The 16943-nt window shown below is 34.0% G+C and overlaps 1 protein-coding gene across 4 annotated transcripts in view; it reads left to right on the forward strand.

Annotated features, from left to right (window-relative positions):
• SATB1 (SATB homeobox 1) overlaps nucleotides 1–16943 on the forward strand; it is a 115181-nt gene that overhangs the window by 50862 nt on the left and 47376 nt on the right. For all 4 annotated transcript variants that reach the window (XM_081345411.1, XM_081345410.1, XM_081345409.1 and 1 more), the window contains 2 exons: nucleotides 5146–5257; nucleotides 11009–11457. In XM_081345411.1, coding sequence (XP_081201537.1) covers nucleotides 5146–5257; nucleotides 11009–11457 — 561 coding nt within the window. The remainder of the gene's footprint in view (nucleotides 1–5145; nucleotides 5258–11008; nucleotides 11458–16943) is intronic.

A 16943-nucleotide genomic window follows, 5' to 3' on the forward strand; every position in this document is an offset into this window, starting at 1 on the left:
CTGATTGGTTCAGAATTGGGAAAGGAGTCCGGCAAGGCTGTATACTGTCGCCCTGCCTATTTAACTTATTTGCAGAGCACATCATGAGAAAATCAGGGCTAGATGAATCAAAAGTTGGAATTAAGATTGCCGGGAGAAATATCAACAACCTAAGATATGCAGATGATACCACTCTAATGGTAGAAAGTGAAGAAGAACTAAAGAGCCTCTTGTTGCGGGTGAAGAAGGAGAGTGCAAAAGTTGGCCTGAAACTTAACATTAAGAAAACCAAGATCATGGCATCCGCCCTCTCAATTCCTGGCAAATAGATGGGGAAGAAATGGAGGTAGTGACAGATTTTATTTTCCTGGGCTCCAAGATCACTGCAGATGGGGACTGTAGCCAAGAAATTAAAAGACGCTTGCTCCTCGGTAGGAAAGCCATGTCAAATCTAGACAGCACACTAAAAAGCAGAGACATCACCCTGTCAACAAAAGTGCGTATAGTCAAGGCTATGGTCTTTCCAGTTGCAATGTATGGCAGTGAAAGTTGGACCATAAAAAAGGCTGAGCGCCAAAGAATTGAGGCCTTTGAACTGTGGTGCTGGAGAAGACTCCTGCGAGTCCCTTGGACTGCAAGGTGATCAAACCGGTCAGTCCTAGAGGAGATCAACCCTGACTGCTCTTTAGAAGGCCAGATCCTGAAGCTAAAACTCAAATACTTTGGCCACCTAATGAGAAGGAAGAACTCACTGGAGAAGAGCCTAATGCTGGGAAAGATTGAGGGCAATAGAAGAAAGGGACGACAGAGAATGAGGTGGCTGGAAGGAGTCACTGAAGCAGTAGGTGTGAGCTTAAATGGACTCCAGAAGATGGTAGAGGACAGGAAGGCCTGGAGGAACGTTGTCCATAGGGTCGCAATGGGTCGGACATGACTTCGCAGCTAACAACAACAATCCTTCCAAGGTCAGTAAAATGAGGAACCAGATTATTGGAGACAATCTGCAAACTCTGTTAAATGGCTTAAAGAGGACTGTAAAACATTGAAAAGTAGTATTTAAGTGCTACTGCTATTGTGGATCTTTTACTCCGGTATGTTCCAGCTGAAAGGACCTTTGATATTTTTAATAAAGAGTTGCTGGTAGTGAAAAAAAAAGGTATTCAGTGATTGAGATATCTGCTGGAAGAAGCAATCCATCCTCTACAAGTTCATACAGACCGTAAGAATTTAGAGGTTCTGCAAAACATTCATCTCTCAGCAAGTTGCTTTGATTTTTACAAATATTCTAGGCTTTCAAAACAATTTTTCAGATAGTTTCTCACCTAAGACAATTCAATGTATGTTTTCCCTCCCTCCTGCACTCCACCTCTCACACACAGAAACCATAATAATACTCCAACTATGCAATTCAGGACATGAGGGCCAGAGACAAAAAGATTCCTGATGGAGAGACAACTCTTGTGTAATTTGGTGAGTTACCAGCAGAAGAAAGGAGTGACCTAGCTACATTTTCTCATAGTCCAAATTCAATTTCCACTATGAACTCAGGACTAAGGCAATGAGTCTGAAGGAGAGAACTGTGTAATGGAATCCGGGGGGAAAATCTAGGGGAATTGGCCACAAATGCTGCCTAGGGAATTATCAGATTAGCATAGCTCATAGTTGTACAGTATAATGGACAGGGCAAAAGGCTCAGAAGATACCTTCCCTAATTTCTCAGTGTGTAAAAGAAACAGAAGAATTGTATTTTCAAACTTGCAATATTCTGTTAATGTAACTGTACAATAAAATTGAATTAGCTCATCTGATTGTATTTTGAATCTGGTCTGCCTGATAAAGTTAGTGGGTATTGTTTACTTTGTCTCTTTAAAAAAGCATAATGTCCTCTCATAAATAATAAGACTAAACACCTATCTGAAAACATAGACATGGGTTTTATAACAAGTAGATTCTTATTTGTGTGCAAGCTTGTAGCATGATAAAATAACATAATTTTGTGTATTTTTTACCACCTACCAATTAATGTAAACTTTCTCAGTAGAAAGGCAGGATACAGCAAGAACTGAAATAATAAAATGCCATTTCAAATCATTTTTCAAGTGTAAGAAAAATACCTAAGCTGGTTCATTTACGTTTATAACCCATTTACCATATTTTGGTTCATATGTTAAAAAAGATTTTAAACATTAGAAATGCAGTACAATACATGATGGAACATAAGAGAAACTATAACAAGCTATGTCTGTAAAAGGAATGTTGCATCTTGCATACTCCACCTTACTTGTATAAACATTTTGATATCTGTTTTTATAGATTTTGAGGTGAGGAAGACTTTGTTAAAAGAATTGTTTTTTTCCTAGCAGTCACAATTTCAATCTTGCTTTACCTGTAATATGAAAGCAGATGGTCTGCATCTCTTTTGAATATTTATAACTATCAAAAACAATCTCTTGTTATTCACCCTTAGGCTTATGAGATGTCAGAACTGTTCTAGTAGAGAAAAATTGTCTTGGGTGTTTACTAAAAGAGGATTATATTAAGCTGAAATGACTATACATTTTCTAGTTTAATATTTGTTCATCAGCTGTTTAATCATATTTAGATAATAGTGTAAATAAATTGTTGTAACTCTTGCCCCCTCTACTGATCTAGCTTGAATGCTTTCAATATGCAAAGACAAATGTCTATTTTCCTTCTTTTAAAAAAATCAAAAAGACCTATTAAAGTTTTGTAGATGATACTTTGAATTATCTTGAACATATGAAGAATATATCCTAATATCTTTGTTCATTAGGTTATTTCAGAGAACATCTTTTTTTGAAATTTCCTGTCATATTATTTGACACCCTTTCATAAGCAGTACATTGTCTATTTTAATCCACAAAGTTGTTCATAATTTTTTTTATCAAAGATGTGTATGTCTAAAGCTTAAGATATTGTTAAAGAGGATAGAGGATATTTGGTTATAGTGGAGGATAAATGGATTTTTGACCTGCAGCTGAGCAATCACAGATAATAGATTTTGTAGTGGCTGGTTGAGTTGGCAGTAAAGCATGAACAGTCTTAGTTTAGATAATTGAACTGACCTGATTAATGTTGTTCTTTGTTGTTTTTCAAAAAGACAACAATGCACTTTCAAACACAGCCATTTATGATGAGGGAATCTATATTCAGGTTATTATGAACCTATTCTGAATGCAACCTAAAACATTGCATTCATTCCTGAAGAATGAATCAAATATAAAAAAGTTATCTTAACAAAATAAATAAATACAAGTAGATTGCTAAGAATATATTTTATTTAAGTTAGAAAATATATGCCCAATTACTTGGATGCCATTATTCTCATTATATGCAATAATACAACTCCAGATATTGAATGAATTTTAAAGCTGACCAGATGAACCAAAAATGAACTTTAGAAAAAAAAATCAATCCCTATTGCCATACAGTTATGGAAGAGATAATTATAAATAATGCATTTGGCTGCAAAAGAAAGCTCAGACTGTGGCAGATGGTATCATCCCAGTGTAGTAGGGTTTTTGCATAGGTGGCAGCATTTCAGATCAAATCTTCATCAGACAATCACAAAAAGAAATACAGCTACTGGATATGTATACATGTGGGTACTTTTAGATAGTGAGTCATATGAACTAAAGTAAACTTACAGTAAATGTGGAGACAGGGTTCTGTGAGTTTTTAAAATATTTTTTCTGAGATATGTCTCAAGAAAGAGCAAAAGTTGTCATCAAATCATAGATACATCTACTTCTGACGCCATGCTACTTCTGATGCCATACCATATTGTAATTAGTTTCTTAGGCTTACAGATTTTTACATCTACAGCAAAATACAAAACAACTGAAAGTTTTTGTAAAACTGACTACCTTCAAATGAACCTATAGTCTGAAGCTGAAGAGAATATAGCAAAGATTTTTGTTTCATCAACCTATAAAAATCACTAAAGATATGACAGGGTTGTAAGAATTAATCAGTGATCATTTTGGAAGATAATGTATGCATATACAAAACAGAATGAATGCAATAATTCCTTGTAAGGATCTTCTAACAGTAATCTTTTAAACCTATATTTGTAATAAGATTATATAGATAGCACATGACTGATGGCAATGTGAGGCTTAATAGTTTTGAAAGTATGCAGAAGCTCATTCCCTTGGTACTCTAATGGAAGTTTGGTCTTCTAAAATAAGTTGCCTTGTATCACCACTTCACTATGAATAATTTTCATACTTTGTTGTCGTACTATCCCTCATTTTAATAGATTAATAAGGACATATTGAAATATAAACAATATAAATTTTAGCTCATATGCCCCTGAGTATTGCAATGATTATGATTGGATTGCCTTTTCACCTAAAACTGAAAAGGCAGAAGAACAGGGTCATGCACTTACTATCACTGCTACTATTATTAAAGTGTACACAATCCAGTGTTGCAGTTTCAGGTCAAAAATAATATAAAAACGGTAGCTGAATTGCTCCCCTTTCTTTTAGCAGTAGATAATTGATTAATTAATGTAAATGTTTAAGTGTACAGTTTTCTTGGCTGTATGAAGGAATGTATGTATGTATGTACTGTATAAATTCAGAATGCACTAGTGAGAAAGGAGAGGCATATGGTGTATTTTTTCCTCCTGGAAATAGATTTTTAGTAGTAATTCTAGAGATGATTTAGTTATGCATTGAAAATAGTGAAATGCATTTGAAAATTATTTCGGTACAATTAAGGCAAGTTGTTCATTCATTATGACATTTTGAGCAAACAACCTTCATGAAGAACAATATATGAACAATGTTGTATAGTAGTTTCCCCTTTTGTTATTCCTCTTAATTTCATATAAGTTATAAATTCTAGCTATACCAAAACATAAACTTTACATGATTTGTAATATTTTTGCATAGTTGTTAATATTTTTTCTTACATCTGTATATATTTGTGTAGAACAGAATGTGATATTAAAACAATATTTAAATGTAATGTAATGGCTGCTGAATATACTGCAAGATTTGCCAAAATAAATGGTTTAAATCGTAACAAAATAAAATTGAATATTGTCTTTTAACTGGGAATGTTACTGATCAAATAATTAAAATACCTTCTATTAAACATTGTAGTAATATAATTGCTCTGTCTCTTCTTTTTTAGAGTATGATATCTTCCATTGTGAACAGCACTTACTATGCAAATGTCTCAGCAGCAAAATGTCAGGAATTTGGGAGATGGTATAAACATTTCAAGAAGGCAAAAGATATGATGGGTAAGCAAAACGATCAAAGTTCAAGTGGTATTGTCTACAGGCTTATGATTGAATACATTTTAACCTTCGGATAGTAGAAATGGACTAAATTTTTGTAGATCTGATAGTGATGTTTGATACAGCAAATATTTGATAACATTTTGCAAAATATAATGGAAAGAAAGAAAAGAGAAGGAAGGAAGGAAGAAAGAAGAAAGAAAGAAAGAAAGAAAGAAAGAAAGAAAGAAAGAAAGAAAGAAAGAAAGAAAGAAAGAAAGAAAGAAAAGTATCACATATGTTTAAGTTTCAAAATCAGCCCTAAGTATGTACTACCCTTTCCATAGTTTGGAAAAGATATTTAACTTATTTTGCATATTGAATATAGCCCATGGCTATTACATGACATTTGTTAGTAATAACATTGTGTAGTATTTGCAAATGTTATTGAAAATATTTTCAGAAGTATTTTATCTATAACAAGTGTTACAATATGTCATAAATCAGTGTTATATTACTTCCTTGTTTGTTACATGTCTACCTCAGAAAACAAAGAATATAGAATTGGCAATAAGGCAGTCATATAAGAATTTTCTGCTTTATACAAAGTAAAGTAAACCATTTGCAACCGTCTGTACATGAGAATGGATATAACCTGAATTAGATAAAACATTGATTTACATAACTCTTATTTATTTCAGTGAATGTACTATAAATATAACAAAATTTGCATTGTCCATCTTCACATTCAAATTTAACAAGCTTTGTTTTTGAAATTTTACACACACAGAGTAAATAAACAGAAGTGTAATTAGTGATGCAACCTATATAAGATATCATACTAGCCTATATTTGATAGTTATGATATAAATGTTGCACACAATTGTTAGTTGCACATAAAATCTTAGTTTCTCTGAGCTGAGCTGTAAAAACATGAGACTTATTTAATTCCATCAGCAATATCATATGAAGACATAATGTAATCTAATACAACAATATTTTGAGATACTCTGTGAAATTACTAATACAAATTACTAATACAAAATTTCAATTATTAATGAGGCAGAAAAACTTACATGACTTACTAATTTCAGTCTCTTTAGGTAAGGTCTGGGTAGTAATCAACTTAGCAAAATGGGTATCTTTTATTATACGATTTTAACATTTGAAAATTTAGGCAGCATTTTCACCAGAGAGATTCAACAGGTACAGAAGGTAACAAAGGTAACAGGACAGAAAAGCTACTGGCCTAAGAAGGAAAATGGAACAGACTGCAGGTGAAGTTATGCATGTTCATATTTGAAGAGAGAAATAAAGTATGGCTTGCCTATATGAAAATATAATTAGTCTTTGCGCATGTGGGTTGTAGCTAAAGAGCAACACTGTATATTACTACATTCATACCGGAAGCACTACTAAGGAACTGAAAAGATTAGCTGTTGACATCACTGTTGCCCAGGCAATGCCCAAAAAGGCTCCTGTCATGTCCCTATTATTTTCCCACCAAAGTGAAACCTATTTATCTACCAGCATTTGCATGCTTTCAAACTGCTAGATGAGCAGGAGCTGGGATAAATTAATGGGAGCTCATTACACCACACGCCTTGCACTATCGAATTTAGAAGTGTGGAGCTGTCAAACTCTAAATGGTCTTCTGACTCAGCATTTTAACCACCGCTACCCCTAAAGCAATACTGTATAAGACAGACAGACAAACAGACATATGGTACTCCTTTAAGATAAGTTGAATAATGCAAATTAGAAATCTTTTTAGAATTCTAAGTGTCTGCACCATTTCTCCTGTCTTTCTTCACCAGATCTTGGGCTATGAATAAATGTCTGCAAACTCTAATACAGCAAATGGCCAATTTTGAAGCATTAAACACCCACTATTAATACTCTAAAGGTATTAATACTCTAAAGTATTAATAAAGGTATTAATACTCTAAAGTATTAATAAAGTATTAAAGGTATTAATACTCTAAAGGTGGCTCAGTGGGTTAGGACGCTGAACTTGTCGATCGGAAGGTCGGCAGTTTGGCGGGTCGAATCCCGAGTGCCGCGTAGCAGAGTGAGCGCCTGTTACTCGTCCCAAGCTTCTGCCCACCTAGCAGTTCGAAAGCACGTAAAAATGCAAGTAGACAAATAGGGACCACTACGGTGGGAAGGTAACAGCGTTCCGTGCGCCTTTGGCGTCTAGTCATGCCGGCCACATGACCACGGAGACGTCCTCGGACAAGCGCTGGCTCTTCGGCTATGAAACGGAGATGAGCACCGGCCCCTAGAGTCGGAAACGACTAGCACGCATGTGCGGGGGAACCTTTACCTTTACCTTTATTAATACTCTAAGGGACGCGGTGGCTCAGTGGGTTAGGACGCTGAGCTTGTCGATCAGAAGGTCGGCAGTTTGGCGGGTCGAATCCCGAGTGCCGCGTAACAGAGTGAGCGCCTGTTACTCGTCCCAGCTTCTGCCCACCTAGCAGTTCGAAAGCACGTAAAAATGCAAGTAGAAAAATAGGGACCACTATGGTGGGAAGGTAACAGCGTTCCGTGCGCCTTTGGCGTCTAGTCATGCCGGCCACATGACCACGGAGACGTCCTCGGACAAACGCTGGCTCTTCGGCTATGAAACGGAGATGAGCACCGGCCCCTAGAGTCGGAAACGACTAGCATGCATGTGCGGGGGAACCTTTACCTTTACCTTTATTAATACTCTAATGCCTCCCACATAAACAAAAGTGGCTGCTGGTACAGGATGTTTCTTGATACTCACAGGCATTTTTTACCCCCAAACCTATACCATATCATGCTTTCTAATGCAAGAGTAAAAATGCTGTATATACTATATGTATTTTTAAAACTAACATTTTAAATTGTATAGATAAATGTCCAAATTCATACACAGAAATGGTTTGATACATAACTGAAGTATTTTAGGAATGCTGTCTTCATTTTCAGTTTTATGCTAGTTCACTTCTTTGTTTTTTAAAATAGATTTTTTTCAATCATTCCAATAAAATATTGGAATGGTTGAAAAAAATCTATTTCAAAAAAGTATTTACTTGTTCTAAGCTAAAAGTAACCCCCCCCCCAAAGTAAGGAAAACAACTTCTGTATTGTTGTTAAGAAAGATAAACCCTTTTAGCTACTGTACTACATAAACGAATTAAAGGCTCCTAGACAAGCAATAGGAGTAAATTGTTTCCTTTTAAGTTATGGTCTTTAAAGGCAACCATCCATCTGCAACCAGCTTTATCAGTTTGGTTGCTTCAGAGAATTAGATAATCAAGAGCAATATGGATGGACTAGGGTTAATATTTGCTGTTTGCCTGATTACTTTTAACACTTCAACAATACTTGGAACATAGCTAGACAATTTGCCCTCTGCATTTAGAAGGCAAATGTCTGTAAAGGTTTAAGAGTGCACCTATTGCACACTTTTTCAGACCCAGAGTCCGTTTTCATGGTCACTCTTGCTTTAGTCATATAATGCATAGACTATTACAATGTGCAGAGGCTGCCTTGAAGACTATCAAGAAGCTGCAGCTGGTTCATCCATGTAACATCTCTGTTACCTTAATATCAAGTGAGCTTCTGGTGAAATTAAAAGTGCTCTAATCTTTTTGTAATCTCTAAAACCATTTTTGAACAGAGTTCAGCTACCTGAAGAACTACCTCTATGACATCATTTCATGTCTGTGATATAGTTAGTCATATAAATGTAATTAAATAATTAAATAAATTTCTTCCTGCCCCATAAGTTCTGATTGAGTACATGCCTTTCATGTTCCATCTATTAAGTAAAATCTTTGGATGGATCTTAGAAAGTGCACCTTACCTATAATCCTATATCTGGTGTCTAGAATAATATGCCCGTGGCCTTCGAGCTTTTAGATTATTCTTAAAAAGTTGCCTTTCTCCCTTTGTAAGGTAGATTGTGACTAATTGATGTGAATTGTTTGATATAGTTGTAAAAGTGTTTTTCTTACTACATAAAGCTGCTTTTGTTATTTTATTATTTTTAGGAATTAATTGGTATTATTTGTTTGCTGGTACCATTGGTTTTTTATTTGTGGTAGTCTTATGAATCAAAATTATAATAATAAACATAAATAACCCATAGGAATTTTGGTTCTTCTCTATCCTTTTCAACAGTATTTACCTCTTTAAATAGAGTCGGTATCTCAGACTTGGGCATTTTATGGCCCTCGGGCCACATCCAGCCCTTTGACTGTCCCTGTCAGGTCTGCGGTGACGGCGGCTGGGGGAGCAGTGGCTGCGGGGGGGAGGTAGTAGCGGCCCTCCACAACAGTCTCAGTTTCTCATGTGGCCCCTTGGGAAAATTAATTGCTCCCTCCGCTCTGTCTGCAAATATACTTACTGAAAAGTGCTTTGAGGGGTTGCCTTCCTTCAGGTAAATATAATATTGTCTTGTTTTTATAACTATATTAAGTATATTTTTCAAGATCCTGATAAAAATTGAAAAAGTTCCTATGATCTTTCAATCAAATATATATATATATTTAAAGGTAGTCCTCTACTTACAACCACAACTGAGCCCAAAATTTCTGTTGCTAAATGAGACAGTTATTAAGTGAAGTTAAGGCAATTTATGACCTTTCTTGTCACACTTGATAAGTCAACCACTGCATTTGTTAAGTTAGTAACACAGTTGTTAAATGAACCTGGTTTCCCCATTGACCTGGCTTGTCAGAAGGTTGCAGAAGGTGATCATAGGAACCTGGGACACTGCAACTGCCATATATATGAATCAGTTGCCAAGCATCTGAACTTTGAACATGTTATTATGGGAATGCTGAAACTGTCATTAAGTGTGTGAAAAACAATCATCTGTCACTTTTTTCGTTGCTGTTGTAACTTTGAATGGTCATTAAATGAATTATTTTAAGTCAAGGACTACCTGTGTATATATGTGTGTGTATGTGTGAATATGTGTCTGTGTGTGTGTGTGTGTGTGTGTGTGTGTGTATACACACATACACATACACATACACTATTTTATATTATATTATATTATATTATATTATATTATATTATATTATATTATATTATATTATATTATATTATATTATATTATATTATATTATATTTATTATATTATATTTATATTATATTATATTATATTATATTATATTATATTATTATATTATATTATATTATATTATATTATATTATATTATATTATTATATTATTATATTATATTATATTATATTATATTATATTATATTAATATATTATATTATATTATAATATATTATTATATTATATTATAATATATTATACTATACTATACTATACTATACTATACTATACTATATTATTATATACATATACATATATTAAGTGAAATGAATTTAAAAAACAAAAATAATGGGTATACAATATAAACCATCATTTATATTTACATAAAAATCCAAAATGTATAAAAATATCCTTATATATTGGGATCTTCTGAGAAAATAATGTAAAATTTGTGAAAAATATTTGAAAAAACCCTTTGCTTGCATCTGAATCTGCTTCTTAAAGGTGCAACGAATCTGCTTTGAAGCCGAAGGTTTGTAGCCAGATGTATGTTCAGAAAGAAGATATTGAAGAAGCAAAGATTTGCACATCCCTAAAGTATCATTTGATTAACATCTCTTGAATTGAATGCTGAGAATAAAGAGAACAATGATCCAAATTCAGCTATTCGTTTTTATATATTCATTTATTTCTTTGGACCAAATATTTATATTCTGTTTTCTCCTTCTTAGCTGAAATGGACAGCCTTTCTGAACTATCACAACAAGGTCCCAACCATGTCAACTTTGGTCACCAGCCAGTCCCAGGAAACACTGCTGAACAGCCACCATCCCCCGTTCAGCTTTCTCATAGCAGTCAGCCATCTGTTCGGACCCCACTTCCAAACATGCATCCTGGACTTACTCCCATTAGTCCTCAGTTGGTAAACCAACAATTGGTAATGGCCCAGTTGCTAAACCAGCAGTATGCAGTGAACAGACTTCTAGCCCAACAGTCCTTAAATCAACAGTACTTGAACCATCCCCCTCCTGTCAGCAGATCCATCAACAAGCCGTTAGAACAACAGGTCTCAACTAACACAGAGGTGTCTTCCGAAATCTACCAGTGGGTGCGTGATGAATTGAAACGAGCAGGAATCTCACAGGCAGTTTTTGCACGTGTGGCATTTAACAGAACTCAGGTTAGCCTTTTTTTAAAAAAATGTATATAATTTATATAGAGCTGGTAGTTAACCACATATAGACTGTGATCCCAAACACCCTTACTTGTGCTAAGAAATTTCTCTCTTTTTTTGCTCTCTTTTCTTTATCTTTGTCTCTCTTTTCTTCATCTTTCTCTTTTCTTTATAGATCTCTTTTAATGGCAATTATTTGAGAAAGACAAAATCTTTTGCTAAGTTTTTTTAAGAATCTATTTAATAGATTTATCCCCATATTATTAAATCTTGCACATTCATCCTTCTAAGGCTGCAAGTATAGATCTATTTATCTAGATCAATTATAAAGCTACAGTAATTAAGAACTTTTTTATCCACATTATTGACTCAATTCACCTCTCTAAATTAATTACACTTTGCACATGGTGTGGTTCTGAACACATAGAAGCAGTATTTGCAAGCTGAAATCTTGAACTATATCTTTTAATATTACTTATGCAGCAGGAACTGTTGCTACCTTTATTACCTAGCCAGCAGAGCAAAGTGAATCACATAATTCTGGAAAAAGAATTATGTGGGAGGAAATAGTTGTGGCTGTTTGTTCAATTGCATCAATACACTCAACAATAGATACTGCAGATTGCAACATTCAACCCTAAGCATTGCATTTCAGACTATTACTGTGCAATTATCTCAAGCAAATGAATTAGGTAAAACTAAATAGCAATCATTAGGTTACTTCAGAGCCTGCAATAAGGTCCTATCATTTTTGATACTTGCACAAACAGAAGATAAAACCGTTCAAGGATAACAAAAGGAAATTTATCCAAAAGCAAATTTTACATATTACCGTACTTAAATACACAACTATAATCCAATTATATATTTTATAGTTGTATAAAATTATTACTTGTATAGATGGTGCTACACAGACTCTTTCAAACTGATTTTTTTCAGAGACTAAAGTATATATGATCCTTTTATTCAATGTTTTTATTTCAATTTTATTTCTAAAAGGAGACCCAGTGTTGTAAAACCAAATGAGAGCAAATTAAATAGTATAAAAATACCACTTTGAAAAATATTCTGCTAAAAATATGGCTTCAATAACTATTAAATAAATTTATTTATTTTTTAAAAAAATAATAGCTCTATAAGTGTAAATTGTGCCTAAAGTTCTGGTCTAGAAACACTCTTACTAGGTAAAATTGAATCATTTGTTCTCAGTCAGCTCACAGAATTCTTATTGTGGATAAAATAGGAATCTACACACCTTTGAGTTGTCGAGAAATATAGACAAGAATCCCTCTCTGAGGGAGATTGGTGGTTAAGAAATGAATGAATGAATGAATGAATGAATGAATGAATGAATGAATGAATATCTAATAAAAAATGAGACCATAACCTCTTGTATAATAGAGCTATAATTGACATATGACTGCTAATTGTATAACAATTCTTCATTATGAATAAGGTCAAAATTCATCTCTTAACTTTTTAACAATCAAAAATGCCAACAAAAATATGTTGAATACTTGCTTAATAATTTCTTAATCTACTGCATTACTAGCATTTCTAGGCTTCAAAATCTCCAAATATCTATTTCTATTTAAATCTTCTCCATCCTTTATATTTTTTCTTGCACAACTTAAACAGATTTTTTTTCTTTATAAAATTAATCAAGCTTGTTAGGACAATAATTCGAGTTGTCATGTATATATCAGATAAAGTTGCTTGGATTCATTCTCAGTTAGATTCTGACCTTGTCATCCTCCCAAGGAGATGTCTAGGGAAGAGTTTTACCCAGTTATCTGGAATTGGTTTGAACCTTTTGACCTGGGAAGTTGGTAGGGTCATCAAAAGCTGTGAGATTTATGACCCTCCTGGCTTGTTAAAGCAGCCTGGATAAGGTCATTTGAGTAGGTTCTGACAGTGATTAATTCCTTTTTGGAAGGAGGCATTGTTCCTATATCATTAAAGAGTCTATCCCCACCTCAAGAAGGCATTACTGTACTGGACAATTTTCTTTCACTATCTCACTTTTCTTTTGGGGGGAAGATAGTAGAGAAGGTGGTAGAGCTACAGGTTCAGAGGGCCATCGAGGAAGCAGATTATCAGGATACTTTTCAGTCAGGATTCAGACCTGGATATGGTTATGCTTTTAGATGACCGTTAGTGTGAGTAGGATAGGGGTAATCCATCCATCCTTGCTCTTCATGACATTTTGGTGACCTTTGACTATGGTATCTTTTGGGCTGGGGGTGAACAGCACAATATTGTACTGGTTCGTTTCCTTCTTTGGGGTTGATTCAAATTGATGATGATGATTGGGGAGGAGAGGTCCTGCTCTTGGCCCTTCTATGTGGCTTTCTCCTTTCCTTTTTAAGATGAAGCACTGGGTAAGTGCATCTGTTGCCATGGGTGAAATTATGCTGATAATATCCAATTTTACATCTTTACCTCTGATGAACTAAGTAATACCATGACTGTCTTATCCCAGTAACTGAAGATTGTGAAGGTCTGAATAGGAAACAACAAGCTTCAATTGTACCCTGGCAAGACTGAGTGGCTTTTGTTTGGGCATTCTGATCCAGGTTATGTCGTCATATGTGTTAGTCTTCAGTCACCTAATCATCTTTGTTGCTCTTCTAGGCACTCTTTCCAGACTCACAACATCAACACTTATATGTACTCCTAGGATAGTGCATATTACATCTCGGCTCTGTGAGTTGCACTAGCTGCCAGTTTGCTTCTGTGTCCAATTCAAGGCCCTGGTTTTAACCTGTAAAGCCTTTTAGGGCATGGGCCCAAGCTACCTGAGGAACCGCCTCTTCCCACTTATATCAGCCTACCTAATCAGATCTTGCAGATAAGGCATGCTATGTACTATTGGTCAGAGATGTACATTTGATAGGTCCTAGGAAATGTGCCTTCTTTGCTGTAATGTCTGGCTTATGGAAGATCCTTTCCCCTAAAACTAGATTGGCCCTATCCCTCTGGATATTCTGAAAGACTCTCAATATGATTGTGTGACCTGGCCTGAAACTATTATGGAACTGGATATTTGACCAGATGGCTCCATGGTTGAGGAGGTCATTTTTTTTCATTCTCTCTTTACTTTGGGTTTTTAAGATATTCATTACTACTTTTTATATTTACAATTGCTGTTTTTTATATTTTTATTTATAATTGTATGCCATCCAGAGTTGCCTTCAATAAGATGGGCGCCTATATAAATTTGATTCATGAATAAATAAAATAAACACAAACAATTGCTTGATTTTTATAATTCAGACTTCATTAGTAAAGTCCAGCAATTTAAGGTTTGAAAATGAAAAATGTGACTCTTCAAGCATTCTGAAAGAATACATTGAAATATTTGTGATCTTGGCTCTGTGACTTTTTTCACTGAATATTGGAATAATTTTCATATTTCATCTACGAACTTTTATTAAATTGAACATATTGAAACTATGATACGTATGTTCCAGCTTAGAGGGATCATGAGGGCTGTTTTCACTTCTTTCACTGATAAATTGTATGTGTTGCTATTTTATCATAAGAACAATAATTAAGTGTAATTAATAATCTTAAGATTTCATTGAAATTGCTAAAATTTATTTATGAATCAGCATGGATATGTTTGTAGCCATAATTATTGCAGCCATTTTGCTAATACAAAAAAAATCAAGTAACAAATGAAAATTGCAGTTTGATTTTAACAGCGTAGTCTTTGATTTACGAACACAATTAAGTCAGAAATTTTGTTGCTAAGCAAAATAGTTATTAAGTGAGTTTTGCCCTATTTTACAACTTTTCTTGCCACAGTTGTTAAGTTAGTAACATGGTTGTTAAGTGAATTTGGCTTCCCCACTGACTTTGCTTGTTAAAAGGTCACAAAAGGTATCATATGATCCTGGGGACATTCCAACTGTCATAAATACATGCCAGTTGCCAAGCAACCACATTTTAATCATGTGATCATGGGAATGCTGCAATGGTCGTAAGTGTGAAAAACAGTTACAAGTCACGTTTTCAGTGCTGTTGTACTTCAAACATTCACTAAACAAATGGCTATAAGTTGAGGACAACCTGTAATTAAAATTAACAGTCTTCCATTTTAATTTTATTTACTTATTAGATTGTTTGCTTCCCATCTCACCTAGACTGATTATCAGAGAAATAGTATCAAGTTCTTTTGCTGAGACAATATCATAAAGTTATACTAAATTTTTTAATTGCTACACAGGTAATCTTTGTTTAGTTAAGTGAGACTATGATTGCGCTTATGATCATATTTCAGCTTTACTTTGCTTTAGAGAACCGCAAAGATTATTAATGCAATTATTAGTTGTTAGGTTACTTTTTCATCACTATTGTAACTGTGATTGTCACTAACCAAGCAGTTGCTAAATGAGAACTAGCTGTGTTACTATTATACTTACTAGAGATTTTAGATATAATCTTCAGACAGGTTTTTCTAAAAATACAAATATGTTTACATTACATTTATCAGTGATAGATAATGAAACTAGATAAAACTTATGAAAATAATTGAATTTAGCTTCCTGTGTTTTTTCATGTCTGTCCCACTTGTTAAATAATGACCTTTTCATATTTAAGGAAAAGGCTATTATGGATCAAGTGAGAAATGAATTTAAAACTGCAGTAAAGGCCTATCCAGTTTACCACGTTTGGTGTTCATTTCTTTCTTCTTCTTTTCATTTCATGTTTGGTACCCTGTTTATTTTCCAGTAAAATGAAGGATGAAGATGGATTATTCAAAAAAGATAACAGTAATGGACCATCTTGTAATGTTTTATTGAATTTGAGTTCTGCAAATTATGTGGTAGAGTAAAATTTGCCTGCTTAAGTATAAAAGAAATTGCTACTGTGTTCATATAATTCTTCATAGTGTAATTTAAGAAAAACTCACTACCCATATTACTGTTTGAGTAAAAGGTAAAAAGGTGCTATTACACTATCATGACAGCTCTCCTCTTGCTAATAAGTGACAAAGATAAATGTGTCTGCTTATATGTTCCTTGGCAGGACTCCAGATACGCGGGTGGAGTTTGAAAATAATGTTCCACCTGGATATGAGATTTCAATCCACTGCAATGCAGATAGCATACAGTGATGTTAAGCATATTGGTATTTGGGGGCGAGGGAAAGTTTCAACATATCATAGTTTTCTTTGGAGAGCTTTGAAATTCCATGAAGCTGATAAAAATCTTTCTGAAATAGTGATTATATTTAAAGATCAGACAAACTGTGAGCCAAAAAGCTGTGCTTTAGTTCCTTCATTATGAAGAATTTGTAATTAGCACTGGAAGCCCTTGATATTTTTAAAATCATTTCTCTATTTATGATGATTTGTAAAAAATAATAATTACTTTTTGTAATGTGGTTATGATGAACATACTGCAAGGGAAAATAAGTAAATATAATTAAATATTTCCTTATTTCATACAAAAATCGAAACACAGTACAATTGTAATCAAAAATAT

Source organism: Vipera berus (genome assembly GCF_964194415.1).
Source record: "Vipera berus genome assembly, chromosome: Z".
In the NCBI taxonomy this organism is placed as follows: Eukaryota; Metazoa; Chordata; class Lepidosauria; order Squamata; family Viperidae; genus Vipera; species Vipera berus.